The following is an 18,357-nucleotide window of genomic DNA, read 5'->3' as shown; positions in this document are numbered from 1 at the left end:
TTTTTTACAACCACTTAGACTATTCAAATCCTGTCGCCAATTTTTTTGGGTGTTCATATACCAAGTACCAACAAAGTCACCAAATTTCGGACCATTCCGATGAAGCTATGATTTTATAAAAAAATTTATTTAAACATTTTGGGACCATTTGGTCCGAAGAACACCAGAGGGTTAATGATTCTAGGTATTTCTAGTTTATTCAGTTAGTCAAGTCAGTGTATTTACACAATACACTTTTTTTAAAGTACATTTAGGTGTCCTTTGAAAAAAAGTCTAAAGATATACACTGAACAAAATTATAAACGCAACACTTTTGTTTTTGCCCCCAGTTTTAATGAGCTGATCTAAGACTTTATCTATGTACACAAAAGGCCTATTTCTTTCAAATATTGTTCATAAATCCTTCTAAATCTGTGTTAGTGAGCACTTCCCCTTTGCCGAGATAATCCATCCACCTCACAGGTGTGGCATATCAAGATGCTGATTAGACCGCATGATTATTGCACAGGTGTGCCTTAGGCTGGACACAATAAAAGGCCACTCTAAAATGTGCAGTTTTATCACACAGCACAATGCCACAGATGTTGGCATTTGAGGGAGCATGCAATTGGCATGCTGACTGCAGGAATGTCAGCCAGAGCTGCCTGTTACCCGTGAATTGAATGTTCATTTCTCTACCTTAAGCCGTCACCAAAGGCGTTTCAGAAAATTTGCCAGTACATCCAACCGGCCTCACAACTGCAGACCACGTGTAACCACACCAGCCCAGGAGAGGTGTTCTCTTCACAGATGAATCATGGTTTTCACTGTACAGGGCAGATGGCAGACAGCATGTATGGCGTCGTGTGGGTGAGCGGTTTGCTGATGTCAACGTTGTGGATCAAGTAGCCTATGGTGGCGGTGGGGTTATGGTATGGGCAGGCGTATGTTATGGACAACGAACACGGGTGCATTTTATTGATGGCATTTTGAATGCACAGAGATACCGTGACGAGATCCTGAGGGCCATTGTTGTGCCATTCATCCACGACCATCACCTCATGTTGCAGCATGATAATGTTTCACTTTTCAAAAAGTGAAAAGAAAATCTTTACAGAGGAACAAATAACAATACAAAAACAAGGTAGGAAGGCAAGCCCGAGAGAAGCCAGATCAAAGAAATAAATAAAACAAAATAAAGCTAACTAGGTTTAATCAGCTAAACTAACTACCAAAAGAAAAACATAGAAAAGAAACATCTTCAGCGTCAAGATGCCCAAACTAAACTATGCTGACTAACCAGATACTACAAAACTACACTCTCTTCTAAACCTATTGTGTTTAATACAAACAACATGTTCTACGTGGTGATGTCGCGCGACTTACCTGCATTCCTCTTTATCAGCCTCATACACAACACGATGACTGAAGAAGATAGAACAGTATGCAACAATACCATGTTGTGTTAAAGAGTAGAGCAGGGGTGGGCAAACTACGGCCCGCGGGCCACATGCGGCCCGTTAGGCTGTTTAATCCGGCCCGCCGAGTATTTAAAAAAATTGTCTTAAGATCGCATTAATTTTGCCTTTTTTCTTGCAATACTTTGCGTTATATATATATATTGCGTTGCATATATTTGACAACCGGAATATCATATATTGCATGCCATAGCTAACAAATGTAAAAAAGGAAAAATGACATAAAAGCAGATCATTCATTCAGCGCTGTTGTGGCTGCGGTGTGTCACGTAACAAGCGCGTCACCATGGAAACCAAACAGACAGCAACTTAAGCGCATAGACTTCAAGCACGTTAATGTTTTTTCCTTTTTTGGTAACTCAATGAGAAAAAAAAAAGTTTGGTAACCGCTTGCACACCTTAGTTTTTCCTTTGATTTGTCTGCTATTTAGTTTCTTTGCTCCTCTGGATTTGTGGATGTATCCTGCCCGATTCCGTTTACCGACCATTATCGTCCGGCTTTCGACTACGCTACCCTGTCTGCCATGTACAGAACCCGTTTTTTATTTTTTTATTAAATGTTCTGATCTGCCTTTGCCTTTTATGTTTTTTTATTTTATTATTCTTAAAATAAATTTGTATATTCGTTTATTTCCACAAATGTATGACTTTTGGAAGTGCAAATTGCCATTCAGTTTTAATAAAGCTGAATTAACGTAACCTGTAATTTTTACTCTTCTAAGTGTACACTTGCAGATGTTTTGTTTCTAATTTACTTTTAGGCCATTAAATAATAATAAGGATAAACAATATTTAAAAAGTATAGGATATAATTATCTAACATCTTTAAAAATTAACATCAAAACATGCTAAATGGGGGATATCTAGCATAAAAAAAATGTATTGTCAGAATGTCGTCTCTCAGTTGTTGAATTTCGCACAGACATTGACACAACGTTGTCTGTTTGCTCAGCCCGATCTTATGAAAGTGCGAATACCACGAATTGTATTTGTAGTGCATAATGTTTTCGCATGCATATGATATGCACTTTATGGCGTGTAATAGGCACGCACTCCACACCCCTAATCCTAACCAAGGGGTTTACAGTGTGTAGCATGCACGCAAAAACAAAAAAACAAAACAAAAAAACAAAACATTTTTGGCATATAAATGGCACGAGAAATCAAATTTGTGGTGTAGATACGCACTTTCATGAGATCGTACTTCATAATCTGCTACTGGGCCGGCCCTCTGTCAAATTTTTAAAACCCAGTGTGGCCCTTGAGCCAAAAAGTTTGCCCACCCCTGGAGTAGAGCCTGTGGTTCGATTGACAATTGGCCGAATATAATCAAGATTATAATTACTACATTTAAAAGTAATGGCTGTCCACTCCTTAGCACAGTGACAGTCTCTTGGCTAAATACTTTAGTACATGCAGGTGTGCATGTGCTTTTGTTAACTAGCTTGAAAATATGAAAAATGTATAATGTAAATAATTAAAAATATAAGAAATATATTACACAATAACACAATATATTACTCTATACATTTATGTTTATGTTGCATGAGTAAATATACACTGCCAAAAGTTTTGGGATGTCTGCCTTTACATTCACATGAACTTTAATGACATCCCATTCTTAATCTGTAGGGTTTAATATGTAGTTGGTTACCTTGTGAGAAACACGATACGGCCGACGTGATCTCTATGCGGCATTGGGTCCATAATGAATTAATAATTGAAAGTATGGGATACTCAGAATAATCAAAGATCTAAATTAAGTCATCATTAATATTTATGATTATTTTCTAATAAGAAACACAATCTAAATTGGATAATTATTTGAAATTGGAGTCAGATTAAGCGTAGAACGAAAGTGATATTAAAACTAAATTCTAATAAATAAAGTGAACTTCATTGGAAGCATTATACCTTCGCCCACACCGTTGAATTCCGTCGTTGGGCCGATGGGTGGTCTTTAGAATATTTTGAGTGAGCGTGAAGTGATTTTGCAGAGAAAAGTTTGTCTCACAAATAAAGTATTTTGAGCGAACAAAATAAATGTTTGCATTTAAAATAAGTTATTTGGGTGTGGGCAAACGTTCTCTTTCGCATACGCAACATTTCACTTGCTTGCTCCCCTGATACCTGCCCTCAGTGGAAAAAAAAAAGCGAACACACTAAAAAATAGACTGGATTACTAATCTTACATAATATTTTGTCATGAATCTGGTATCCTTCTCTGTCTCCCTCTTCTGGTCACACACACACTCTCCATTACACACACACATAACCTCACGCACCTTCACTCACCCTCAGCTGTTTCTAGTTGCAGTGGTGGAATGTAACGAAGTATTTGTACTTCGTTACTGTACTTAAGTAAATTTTTACGTATCTATACTTTACTTAAGTAAAAAAAATAATGCATACTTATACTTTTACTCAAGTAGATTTTTCAGCAATTATCTGTACTTTGTACTCCACTACATTATTAAAATGCGTGTCGTTACATCCTTCCGAATCTTGCATAAAAAAATTTTGGTCGACTGACGTTTTGGCGTTGCTGGCCAATGCACGTTGAAACAGATCGGAGATCTGATTGGTCAAAGAACTCACGCGCTCAGCGCGCGTTTTGAAACAACACAAGCGGAACTGATGTAAATCGAAGAAAAGGACACGGTGGACACCAAATATCAAACATGGACGAAGAGCCAACAACGTCGACTGAGCTTGAGCCTGTGCCCTGCAGCTCTGATTCTGAGAGACATCCCTGGCCTTATTTAAGCAAGTTATTTGAATTTAAAGGTTCAAAGAATGACTCCTGGCGTTTTCAATGTGTCAAGTGCCTACCTCAAAGCAAAGAACTGTTGGCGTTTAAAAACTCCCCTTCAAATTTGAAGAAACATATAGAGGTAAGACATGCAATGCTAGTTATTAATATTTAAGTTACAAACTTGCTATGACATGGTGCTATGACTGTTATAGATAAACGGATGTCAACATAACAAAAATATCACACCAGTATAATATTTGTTTGACGTAAGTTAGTGGTACCCTAACAGGGCAACTTCATTAGCTGGTTATTAGCACAGCAGGGACGATAGCTTGCTAGTACGTTACATTTTTGGAGATGAGCAAACTACTGCTATATCTGTACATTCGTAGTTGGCTAAAATAGCTGTTTGTTTTGACTCGATGAAAAAAATGTTCAAACTTTTTATACGGCCCCTAGCTTCTTTACCATTCAACATTGGGTATTTAGTTGACATTCACAAGTAAGCATGCAGGCAAAACTATATCTTGGTTTGATTCGATTGTGAACAATTTTGCACTATGACAGTTGTTTTTCGTCAATATCATGACATTTTTTAGAATTTGCAAACATATATACATATATATATATATATATATATATATATATATTTAGCGCGAAAGTATATGCGAATATCAAACCAATTTTACCCGTGTGATATGCTTGGTTGTAAGTGTCAGTAGCTTGTCTTTTTAGTCTAAAGATGTAATCACGTTGGTTTCGCGTTTCAGTGCCCCATACACTGTGGTTTTGTATTAATGTAAATGTAAAATCCTGTAACTTTAGGGTCCAAACTCTTAGTTTAACATGGCAAATACAGTAGCTTTTTGCTTGTGTGGTACTTACATGTTGCCAGTCATAACAAAGTAATATGCTAGTAAGATGTAAGGTTAGTGTTTGCACTTGCACTTAACTAGTAGTGGTTTAGATTAATTCTTGAACCCTTAAAAAATATTTTACATTATGTTGTGAGATTTATTTTGGTTGTAGATTGACTATATTACTAAATACTAATACTACTAATGCTAAACGTGTATTAATTCTGTTGTCACTATCTTTTATAGAGAAAGCACAGACCACTTCTGAAGGAGTACTTGGCAGCAACTTCTTCTAAAAAGAAGGGGACATTGTTTGCTGATGGAGGTTCTTCAATAAAGCAGCGAAAACTTGAGGACGTCAAAGCATCTCAGAAGACCATAGACCTTGCAGTGGTTAACTTTATTGTCCAGGGTTTGCACCCTTTTGGAGTAGTAGAACAGACTGGGTTTGTTGATTTAATACATTGTACTCAACCTGATTACACAGTCATGTCACGTACAACATTGAGAGAGAGAATTGATAAGTGCACAAAGCAAATGAAAGAAAAATTGAAGAATGCAATGCAGACTGTTAAGTATATCGCCACGACTACAGACTGTTGGACAGCTCATAGGCAAAGTTTCATTGGGGTTACTGCCCACTGGATAGAGCCAGATACCCTAGAAAGAACGTCTGTGGCTCTGGCTTGTAAAAGGCTGAAAGGGACACATTCTTATGATGTGTTAGCCAGTGCACTTAATGATATTCACAGTGAGTATAACATCCGTGAAAAAATTGTTAGGACCACAACAGATAATGCCTCAAACTTTATTAAGGCCTTCCGAGTTTATGCATGTGAAGATGAAGGAAGTTCAACTGAAGATGAGAGTAAAGGTGTGAATGACAGTGAAGAGGAGGATGCAGAAGAGGAGACAGAGGGTGTTGAAGTAGAAGCTTTGATGGAGGAAGAAGATGAGTGTTCTGAAGCATCACCGTTGTGCCTGTCATATTCTGAATTTGATCTCAACCGTAGATGCTAGAAAAGCTGAATCAAATGTTATGTACAAGAAGATATCTCGTGCAGCATTTGCCAAGTGCTCAGCTCTTTGGAATAAGAGTGCCCGGTCATCTACAGCTGCAGAGGTTATTGAGAGGGAGTGCAAGCTGCAATTGATCCATCCAGTTCAGACCAGGTGGAACTCTCTCTTCCTTGCAATTGAGCGAATACTGAGGATAATTAGGGAAAGTGGAGAAGGAGCAGTCAGAGCAGTGACCATTGCACTTAAAGTCCCAATGTAAGTTTGTCATGGAGCAGATACGTAGTTGTGATGTGGTAGGCTATTGATTGTGTGAAATAATGTTGTTTATTAATGATTTACTCCATTTAATTGAACTGCAATTGTGTAGCCTATGCTTATCATGCTGACATTATGCATGTTCTCACATGGTGTTTTACAGGTTCAGCCCTGCAGAACTTGCTTTCTTGTCTGACTATGCATCAACCATGAACCCAGTCTCTAAGGCACTCAACATATTGCAGGGAGAGGTGGATGTCCACATGGGATGGCTGGTACCCACTATAACGCTCCTAACTGTGAAGCTGGACCGCCTCCAAACTTCATCCAAGTTCTGCCAGCCACTGATCTCTGCTCTTCAGGAAGGAATACAGCAGCGGTTTGGAAAAATGATGAATGACCCAGAACTCATATCTGCTGCAATTTTACTTCCTAAGTTTCGCACATCATGGACAAGCAATGAAAACTTGCTAAAGTTGGGTAAGTCATTTAAATAATTTCTTTTTCAAGCATTCATTTGTTAATAGAATAATGGGTAGTGGTTCATTTTAACCAATATATGTTATTTTCAAAGCTAACTGGTATTTTAAAAGGCTAGACAGAAATACTCTTCATTCATGTTTGGATTTTTTTTTTTTTTTTGTGCAGGCATGGACTACATCAAGACACACATGGAGGAAGAGCCAGCCTTATCATCAACTGGTAGCCATTCTGGATCTGAGGAGGAAGACTTTTTTGGCCTTATGAAGGGAAATGTCCACGAAACCACAAAACAGTTGGATGCCTATCTGGCCAACACTTCTACCTCAATGGACATACTCAAGTCAGTGCCCACAGTTTTTAATTTGTCCCTGAAGCTCAACACACCATTGCCCGCATCAGCAGCATGCGAACGAATGTTTAGCACAGCAGGGCACATTTCTTCTGCAAAAAGAGGCAGGCTAGGATCAAAAAGCTTTGAGAACCAAATTTTGTTGAAATTGAACAAAAACTATTGGTAATGCTATGCGGAACCAAGTACAGTATTAGGGCTCTAATACTCTCATGTTCTATAAGGGCATTTTGCCCTTTTGACCTTTGATTGCCTGGCCAAAATTTTTTATTTGAAGGTCCTTTGTTTTTAAGTTTCTTATCGTAACATCTGCCTTTATATTGACTTCATTGTTTTTCACATAGATTCTGGTTTTTTTTGTCCTGTTATGCCTGGCTCACACTACAGGAGTTTTAGGCCGATTTATGCCCGATTTACCCCCTCCCGAGAATCTGAGAAAAAATCTTGTCGAGGACCTCGATCGGTTCCGATGTTCGGCGCAGATTATCTGGTAATGTGAGGCGTTCACAGATCGAATCTTGCACCTCCCGATCTGCTCGCAGACACATCGGGGCCGCCCCGATAATATCAAACATGTTTGATATCTAGGATTATAAATCGGGCGTAAAACTATGATTACGTCAGTACTTCCACAATAGCCAATGAGAGACAGGTTTACAAGGAGACGGAAGTGACGGAAGTTTTGAAGGAAGTTTTGAAAATGTCAACCGCGAAAGCAGCTGTACGGGTCCGGTGGACAACGGAGATGGAAGAACGGATGGTGGAGATGTGGCAACAGTATGAGTGTCTATTTAATGTCTCCTCAAAAGAATACCACAACCGGAGCGACAAAGAGAAGAGCTGGGGAGAGATCGCTTCAGATTTGAACGTACCGGGTGAGTGTAAAAAGTTGCTAGCGCACTAGCTAGCAAATGTAAACATTAGATCTAGGTCAATGATCATCTGCTACATTCAGGTCTAACAAAAGATGAATTGCAGTTAGTTTGTTTGAATAATATTACTAATATTTAATGATATTAGTTCAGTTGAATTTAGAGAGGAAACACAGTGTATTAGATATTAATTATCAGGAAATTTTCATTTAGGGGTGAACTAATCCTTTAAATTCTTGCACTGACATAAAATTGTTTTTCAGCTTGATCAATCTGTCAAAGACTTGATTGACGGGCAGGACATGGATGACCCCACCAGCGATGAGGACATTATAAATACATCCGAGGCACCAGGTAAAATAACACTTGTAAATGTAAAGACTGATAAAATGCTGAAAGAGTGATGACAGATTAGTTGTTTTGTCATTCAGGATGCCAGCCAGATGTCCTATTTTAAAGTTTGCACAAAACAGATCAAGCAGTGACATTTTCATAACTGGTGTATCCAAAATGGTCAATGTTTATGATAATGTCTTTATTCAAATTATTTAATTTATTAGTTATTCTTTACATATTATTATTCTTTTACATGTTATGGAGATATTTAATCATTTATAAATATTCTACTATATGCTCTGAAATGTTTATTTCTAAATGGATTCGCTTCTGTGCTGTAATAATAATGTGATTTCTCTTACTTTAATTTTTATCTCATTAACCACAGCAGCACATCCCTCTACCCAACAAAGGGGTGAAGAACTCACCACCTCTTTTCCCACTCCCAAATCGGGATCGAAACGTCGCAAAGGGGATGCAGATTCTATTGAGCGACAGAAACTTAATTTGTTACAGCAAGTTACTTCAGTTCTTGCCACTCCAGATCCTTACAGTTCCTTTGGACATCAAGTTGCTGTGGAACTTAAATTAATAAAAAATGTAAGCATACAGACCAGGGCAAAGAAAAAAATAATGAATATTTTGTTTGAGGCCCAGGAAGCTGACCAGTCCACTCCATCACCATCCTCACACATTCCACCAGCTACATACTCACCTACACAAATGCTCTCCTCAACCCCTTTATACACACAGCCACAACATCAACACTACCATCAGCTCCTGCCTCCTCAGGGTCCTGCTCAGCCTCAAAACTATTTCAGGTTGTTAGAAGATTTGGATGAGTAGTTGCAGATGAACTTTGTGTATATCGTACTGCATATTTTATCACACATGCACAAAACTTCATTAAAGGGATAGTTCACCCAAAAATGAATATTTTGTCATTACTTACTCACCCTCATGTTGTTCCAAACCTGTTTATGACAAAATATTCATTTTTGGGTGAACTATCCCTTTAACACCTGAAATGTATGACTATGGCATTTGAGGTTACTGTAAGAGATGTGTAGTGAAAGCGAAAGTGAAAGCTTTTGAAAGTTTTATGAATGAATGAATATTTTAAAATGTTGAGTTGGCAGTTTAATACTTTTGTATGTTGAAAATAATTGAATAAAGAACTGAAATGTGATCATGAATACTGTCTTTATTTTAATAATAGCAAATAGACATGCTGTGAGTTTAAATTATAATTTGTTTTTAAATAATTGCAATATTTTAAATACCACAAAAATATAAATGTAATCTAGCTATGTACATTATAATTTGTTTTTAAATAATTACAATATTTTAAATACCACAAAAATATAAATGTTATCTAGCTATGTACATTATAATTTGTTTTTAAATAATTACAATATTTAAATACCACAAAAATATAAATGATGTAATCTTCTAACTATGTACATTGCTGTGCTACACCTAGCTAACGCTTATGTTTATCAATTCTCTAAACGTAGTCTTCTTGCCATGGCACCTGGCCAGCAGGTGACGTAAAATAATCCTTCAGGACATCACGTTGCTGCTTAGCAGTGAGGGTGGGGTTTCGTGCCCTTCCAGCTTGCAGATTCTGCATGGCCCCCAGACCATCTCTCCTCCATGCTCCTTCATTGACTCTGTGGTCTGCATCCTCCCAGTCTGCCAGTGCTGGTGGCATGTAGGCCTCAGAACGGCGCTCACAAAGGAAGTTGTGGAGGCATGCTGAAGCCAGGGTGATCTTTGTAACACTGTCTGGATGAAGAAGGATGGTGGAGCGGAAAACTCTAAACCTATTGGCGAGAATGCCAAAGGCATTTTCTACAACTCTGCGTGCCCGTGAGAGTCGGTAGTTGTAGACCCTTTGGTTGTGGTCCAGCTGCCTGAAAGGGTAGGGCTTCATCAGATCTGTTCTTAGTGGGTAAGCCTCATCCCCCACAAGCATATAGGGCAGCAAAACATCTGACCTAGGAAGCTCTTCTGGAGGAGGAACATTTAGGAGCCCCTTGTCCAGCGCTTTCCTCAGGTCAGAATTGGCAAAGAGCCCAGCATCTGAAACCCTGCCCTGAGTGCCAACACTGATATAAATAAACTTATAATTCGCATCCACAGCTGCCATCATAAGAACAGAAAATCTGTTCTTATAATTGTGCCACGTGCTCCCACTGTGGGCTGGTGGCTGAATGTAGATGTGCTTGCCATCAAGGGCACCCAGACAATGTGGAAATTGCCATTTTTCTTCAAAGTTCTTGGCAATTGCTCGCCATTCGTCCTCTGATTTTGGTGTCTGCAAAAATAAGAGCAGAATGATAGATTTATTTACAAGGTGAGAGATTTATCCTCACCTGATTTAATAGATTAACTATTGAATCTCAACCCCACCTATACAGAATTTCTAAATTCAGTGAAGTTAAACCTTATGCCCACCACATCTATACATTCTGTTATGTTTGTGTTTTCTCCTCTTTCAGTTTGTCATTTTCGAACTATGTTGGTTGTTTTCATATTTGTAAGTACTGTATGTCATAATGTTTGTTATTGTGATACTAATAATAAAAATATTAGGAAATTCTAACCTTTAGAAAATCATCTTTCAAGACCTGATGTAGTGCCGCACATGTGTCCTTCACTATATCAGACACAGTAGTGGCCCCAATTCGGTACTGGAAACTCAATGATTTGTAGGTTTCACCTTCAACAGAAACACACATATTATTTAATTAAAATATAGTGCATTCATTTCATAAATAATTTCGATAGTTGAAAATATCACAGGTTTAAAATGGTAAATGTAAGTAGACTATGTCAAAGCTATTTGTATGTTTTCCTGTTTCCCTGTTTTATGATTAATTTAATCTCACTCCATAACAACACCATTTGAGATATCCAATATCCAAGCACAATTTAGCATTCTCAATGTTTATTGACATCATGTTGACTGAGTGTGGTGGCCAATGTAGTTCAACACAGGTGCTTTCAGTGCTTGGGCCCTAATTAATGTAAACTGAAAACACAAGAGACAAACTTGTACATTTGTAAATACAAACCTGTGGCCAAGAATCTGAGGGTCAAGGAGAGCCTCTCCCTGGCTGTAATTGCCCGCCTCATCTTGGTGTCCTGCCTGGTGATCAGTGGTTCTACTCTCCCTAGCAGGATTTCAAATTCATCTGATGTCACCCGTAGCAGCTCTTTGAAACCTGATCTGTCCTCCAACTATACAAAAAAAAACAAAAACAAAAAAAACACACTTTTAATGAACTTAACCCTTAATAAGTATAAATATATATATTCCACATTTGAGTGACACTAGCAAAAACTCAAAACAAAACTTCAATATCATGTATAACTAGCGCTACACTTGATGTGAACCATCATTAGTTATTTTGAACTGTCTTGAGCTTCTATCATTAAACAGCAGACATTTTGCTTTTGGTTCCTACTCACATTGTTAACAATCTGTTTGTATAATAATTTTTAGCCTATTCAATTACATTTAGTGTAGTTAATGCTCTGTAATTAATGTTAATGTTAGCTTTTCAACGTGTATCGTTTAAGATTCCTTTAAACATGTAGTGTCATGTATAGAGTCCATAATATCAACTGAAAAAATAAAACATATCAGTACGATACAGTAACAAAATCTGAGAGAAATTGAAATTGAGAGACGGAGCAATCCAACCGATTTAATGTTACATGTCTGCATCTTGCACGTGAAGGCAACAAATTAACGTTACTTGTTGATCACCATTGTTACAGCTACTACACATTCCTGCTGACCAGACCTGTTGTGTTGCTACATTCCTGCTTCTGCTTCTAACACCTATTTGATTTAAATTGGACTAAAACACAGTTCTACACTGTAACAGTGTGCAGTACGTTAGCGCTATAAACTAATGGTAACATGTTGCCAAACAACTGTAAACAATCTAGCCCTTGCTAGCGCACTACTGTAAACATTTTAAAACAGTTAAAAATCGTACCTCTAGTTCTCGTTGAAGAACAGACAATCCATGCTGATCCCGTCTTCCCAACCATTTTCTCGTCCACGCTCGTTTGATTTTCTTTTGTTTTTTATTGCTACAAAGAATAAGTATTAATACAGCAAGTTGCCGCGACACATCCATTTTGTTTACATGCGCTTCCCCGTGAGATCGCGTCACGTGAGGTGCTAAATCTGGCAAGATAATCTTAAGAATATCTTGTAGTGTGTGATGCGCCACTATTTTCAAATATTGTAGTGTGAGCATGTTTTAAGATTTGAGGGAAGAAAATCTGCAAAGATTCTCCTGTGTGCTGCAACCAGATTTCAAAATCGGTTAGGATTTTAAAAATCCTGTAGTGTGAGCCAGGCTTTAGTGTTAGGTTGATCAGAGTTCTAAATAGCAATATTGCTTGCATGTTTTAAGAGAAGCACTCACCCTTGTCAAATTTTGTTTGGTGCTTATTTTTTTCTCATTCTAATGTGTTATACATTATTAGCCTAATGCTTTTGGATTTTCTGTAATCAATGGAGTATAAGCCTCAAATGCAGTTTTAGCTACGTTTTCCCCATGCAGGCCAAGGTAAAGGACTAAAGCAACTGTTGTTGAGCAGAATAAACTGGTCATACAAATTTGATTAAAGTGTTCAGAATAACACTCACCTGTGTACTTTTGAGTTTTTTTTACTGCTCTTAATAGTATAGTAAAAATAAAATAAATTGTATGTCATAATTGGCTTAGCTTAATTATTATTTAATGAGTAATAAGTAAATAACCAGATTTTTACAGTGTGTCAGTATTGCAGAGAGCTTGCACAACAACCCTTTCCAGTACACAATAGAAATTGTTTGTGATTATTACATTGTTTGTGATTATTATTATTGAACAGCCCAGACATTGAGACAACTGATTGTGTACTTTTACTTAAAAAAATACTTTAAAGTAAATTTAAAAGTATGTACTTAGGACTTTTACTTAAGTAAGATGTTGATGTAGTAATTATACTTTTACTTAAGTATATATTTTGCAGGGTAGTTGTACTTTTACTTAAGTACTAAACTTAAGTACTTCCTCCACCACTGTCTAGTTGCAACTTGTTATCACGCTAATTCTCTCACACCTGTTCTCTCTTCCCTCTAATTATGTTTGCTACTTCTAGCTTCCCCTTTCCCCTGCTTCTTTGCCAGATTATTTCGTATACTACTCATGCAAGAGGCTTCTCCCGACCTGCTGTATCTGTCTTGTCCGAGTTCTGTCTTGTCAGAGTCCGATCTGTCATCCAGCCTGGCACTAGTGGTGGGCAGATTGAGGCTTCGTGAAGCAATGAAACAGTTGAACCAAATGTGCCATATTGTTTCGAGGCTTCGAATCAATCCGACACCCGTCTCAACGGTGACACCTAGTGGTCACTTGCAGGTGTTGATCTGAAACAACCTTGACGAGCCATTAAAAAAATGTGTTTTTTGTTTTATTATTGTATTTTTCTAATATGTGAAGCTTGTAACCTATAGGCTCCTCACTGTGCATAATGCTATTTTGGTCCTGCAAAATGAATATTAATAAAATAAATCAAGCCACAATGTCTCACTTTTTTAGAGATTTTTATTCAAAAATATTAATTTCTCTGCTGTGGAAGGACTTAGTCTAGGCCTAATTCTTTTTTTACAGATAATTTCTCCAGCCTTTGAAAGAATCCTCTCACAAGGGACACTTGTTGCTGGCATGCAAAGATATTTTTTAGCTAGGACATACAAATGAGGAAAGATTACTGCTCTCTCTTTCCAGTAAGTTAGGGGATCATGAGTTCTGGGCAAATACGCATTGTTGATGTATTTTTTCACTTCCACTGTGGCATCAGCTGTAGCATTGTGTGTCTCATATGTAGACCTATAAAATGTATTTTCACACAATATTATATTATATTATATTCACATTGAAGCTATTTTTTAACATGATTGGCAGTTGTGATTGGTACATTAGGTTGTAGGGCATAGGGCTATGGACTTTCTAAACAGTGTCCCAAAAGTTTGTAATTATATTTCAATTATAATTATATTTCAAACAATGCATACCTTGCTGAGATGGCCCAGCAGTGTCAGTAGCAGGCCTAGGTAGAGGGGGAATGCTACCATCCTCTGCACCCTGCAAAATGGCAGGATGAGTGCTCCTCAAATGGCGCATCATGGATGATGTATTGTTGCAGTAGGCTAGCTGACGATCACAATACACACATCTCACTTTATTTGGGGTTTCTAAACGGAAATGCTCCCACACCACAGATGTACGGCATCTCTTCTGGGGAGACTCCATTTTATCTATCTATCTATGTATCTATCTATATGAATCTATCTATGTATCTAGATATGTATCTATAATCTATCTATGTATCTAGATATGTATCTAGATATGTACCTAGATATGTATCTAGATATAATCTATTTATGTATTTATATATCTATCTATAATCTATCTATATATGTATTTTAATCTAGCTGTCTATATATATTTATATCTATGTATCTATTAATGTGTCACTATATGTATACTCTGTCTGTCTCTAGCCTATCAGTCTGTTGTGTAAATTTAAATGTAAGCCTAAATAGCCTGTAACTAATCAAATCGTCACTATATCATCTCAAAATCAAACACCTCTCACAAAAACCCACGAGGTCAAGATGCGTTGATTTCACTTTTATACAGATGTGCGATTGTGTGGTCTGTTCCCGACCCTGTCAATCAAACGCTGATTCGGCGGACCACACCTGATGAAACACTTAGTGAAACACTTCGAGGCTTCGTTTGGCCATAGTCACGTGACATGGGTGTTTTGAATCACGCTTCGGATCAGTGTTTCGAAACATCTGCGCTTCGGGATCTCGCAAAGCTTTGGAACGACTGTTTCGCGTCAGCCATCCCTACCTGGCACAGGTCTATCTCTATCTGTTCGGTACTAACCTTTTGCTCTGCACTCTGTCCAGCCCGCCTGCTGCTGACGAACGCCCAGAGCATTCATCTCTCCAACCATCTGCCGCTCATTCTTTTAGAGATCAGAGGACAGAGCCCGCCGTATCTTGTTCTCAGACTGTTTGCTGCTTTCTATGTTTAAAGAGGGACTTTCTGCTTTATGTTATTGGAGCGTCAGCATTTACGGCTGCATTTCTGTTATTTATCTGAAGAAGTATATATTTCTGTTGGACTGATTTTTCTCTCATAATTAAAGAGACTGTTTTTGCATTTCGCTTTTGGGTCCTATCTTTCCACACAACAGAATAATCTGGCCAATATGGACCCAGCGAAGGAGAGCCCGATTCACACGGCTGTTGAACTGCAAGGTGCCATGCTTGGCAGACATGATGAGGAGCTGACCGCTGCCCGACACACGGTTGAGACGCTGGCTTCCCAACTCACTGATCTGTCTCTACAGGTCCACCAGCTCAGGAGTGATCCACCCGTTCCTCCCAGGCCGTCGGAAGCCCCAGAGCCCAGAATTATCAACCCCCCATGCTATGCCGGTGAGCCCACTCAGTGTCGGTCGTTTCTCACGCAATGTGAAGTTGTTTTCTCCCTTCAGCCTACTACTTATTCCAGGGAGCGAGCCCGGGTGGCTTACGCCATCTCTCTCTTGACCGGATGTGCTCGTGAATGGGGTACCGCCGCCTGGGAGGCTGAGGTAGACTTCACCACCCGTTTTGATTCATTCAAGGAAGAAATGAAACGTGTGTTTGACCGTTCTGCTCATGGGGAGGAGGCGTCTCGCATTCTTTCCTCTCTTCGCCAAGGAAAACGGACTGTTGTGGATTATTCCATTGAGTTCCGCACCCTGTCGACCACCTGTGGATGGAATGAGCCAGCCCTAGTCGCACGTTTTTTAGAGGGGCTTAGTGCCAACGTCAAGGATAAGATTATCGCCCGCAAACTACCCACACGTCTTGACCCTCTTATCGAGCTAGCCATTCGTGTAGAGAAGCGGTTTGATCTCCGCCGTCGCGCCAGAGGAATGGACTCCGCCTCTCAACCAGCTTTTTCCACAATCTCCGCTTCCCTTTCTACCAACTCTGAGCCAGAGCCTATGTAACTTGGTGGTCTTCGCATTTCTGCCAAGGAGAGGGAACGCCGCGTCATCAATCGTCTATGCATGTATTGCGGGGCGGCAAACCATTATGTATCTGCATGTCCAGTAAAAGCCAGCGCTTGCCAGTAGAGGATGGATTACTGGCGAGTGCTACCTCTCTGATCTCTCCATCTAAGTCATGCACCATCATTCCTATAACCCTGCACTGGGCTGGTTCCTCCGTTTCATGTAACGCTTTGATAGACTCTGGTGCCAAAGGGAATTTCCTTGACGAGACTTGGGCACTTAAACAAGGTATTCCTCTGAAGAAACGCGAGGAGACCACTCCCCTTTTTGCCCTAGATAGTAGTTCCCTTCCTAGGGTTCATCTGAGGTCCATCCCTTTATTTCTCACTGTGTCAGGCAACCACGAGACTCTCTCTTTTTTAGTTTTTCACTCCCTTTATTCCCCAGTAGTACTAGGACACCCTTGGCTAGTTAAGCATAACCCCCAAATTAACAGGTCTAATACTAGTATCCTCTCATGGAACCTGTCTTGTCATGTCGAATGTTTCTTGTCTGCTAATCCTCCTGTTTCTCCTGTCTCTGTTTCAGGAGGAGCCGGGTGATTTGACTGGGGTCTCGGAGGAGTATCATGATTTGCGGGCGGTTTTCAGTCGTTCTCGGGCCACTTCTCTCCCCCCTTACCGTCCTTACGATTGCAGTATTGATCTCCTTCCCGGTACCACGCTTTTCTCCTTGTCTGCTCCCGAGCGCAATGCATTAGAGAAATATCTTTCTGAGTCTCTCAGCACCGGTACTATAGTTCCTTCCTCCTCTCCGGCCGGCGCAGGTTTTTTCTTTGATAAAAAGAAAGACGGCTCTTTGCGCCCCTGTATCGATTATAGGGGGCTCAATGACATAACCGTTAACCCCCTGAGGTCGGCTATCACGCCGGCGCGATAGGCTCGTTTTTTTTCGTATGAGTGCAAAAAAAATAAAAATAATAAAAATAATTTTTATCTTATATGCTTGTGTTATACATCAATCGATCCTGTTTAGTGTGTATTTTTTTTGTGTATGCTCATAATAAAAACAAAGTGTTGTGCTTTTCGCCAAATAAAGAAAAATAAACATGATGCGAGTTCTGCCTACTCTCCGTCAGTGACGTCAATTCTGAAACGCGTCCGAAAATGAACTGTAACTCAGCGAATACTCAGTCAAACAGGCATACAGTCACACAGGCATGAAGCTTGAATTCTCTTCTTTTAAATGAAGTAATTTTTATAAAAAACAAATATTCACAGTTTATGTAATATGTATGCAAAGAGAGAGATGTCAGTCGTTCTCATCTCAGCTAATTAAGTTTTAATGTGCTCCGCCCACGGAGAGCGCGCGCTATTCAAACGCAAATGTGAGGTGATCCAAACAAACCTGTGAAACGCCCACATCAGCTGGATAACACACACCGCGAGTTCACTTTCAGACTTATGTACTTTACGATGCTGTGAGGAATAATACTATCTTGATAATAATCCTGCAAAAATTTACCTCAGAAGTTCTGGAAGTATCATTTCGAGGAGCAAACGGATCCCGCTGAGGAATAGGTCAGTTCTATTTGCTTTGTTCTAATCTGAATGAATGAACGCACAGATGCGTGCTGTTGTGGAGCTACTACAGCTGGCAAAAATACTGTTTAAATATGAATCGCGTTTCTATGAATGAATGAACGTGCGCTGTTGTGGAGCTACTACAGCTGGCAAAAATACTGTTTTAATATGAATCGCGAATACAAAGAAAGATTACACTGGAAATATTGTTACAATTTTAAATGTTGTTGTAATTGTATAACCTTAAAAAAAAAAAAATAAAAAAAAAAAAAAATATATATATATATATATATATATAT

The 18,357-nt window shown here is 38.9% G+C and overlaps 1 protein-coding gene across 1 annotated transcript; it reads right to left on the bottom strand.

Moving 5' to 3' along the window:
• Positions 1-9,891: 9,891 nt before the first annotated feature.
• Positions 9,892-14,529, bottom strand: LOC307157679 (uncharacterized protein; the record flags this gene model as incomplete). Its single annotated transcript, XM_079869606.1, has 4 exons — positions 9,892-10,704; positions 10,994-11,109; positions 11,465-11,630; positions 14,470-14,529. The coding sequence occupies 4 exons, from the start codon at positions 14,527-14,529 to the stop codon at positions 9,892-9,894; spliced, it is 1,155 nt and encodes a 384-aa protein (XP_079725732.1).
• Positions 14,530-18,357: the final 3,828 nt, after the last annotated feature.

Source organism: Squalius cephalus (genome assembly GCF_949319135.1).
Source record: "Squalius cephalus genome assembly, chromosome: 4".
Lineage (NCBI taxonomy): Eukaryota > Metazoa > Chordata > Actinopteri > Cypriniformes > Leuciscidae > Squalius > Squalius cephalus.
The sequence above is the reverse complement of the archived record's forward strand: the minus strand, read 5'-3'. Positions and strand labels throughout refer to the sequence as shown.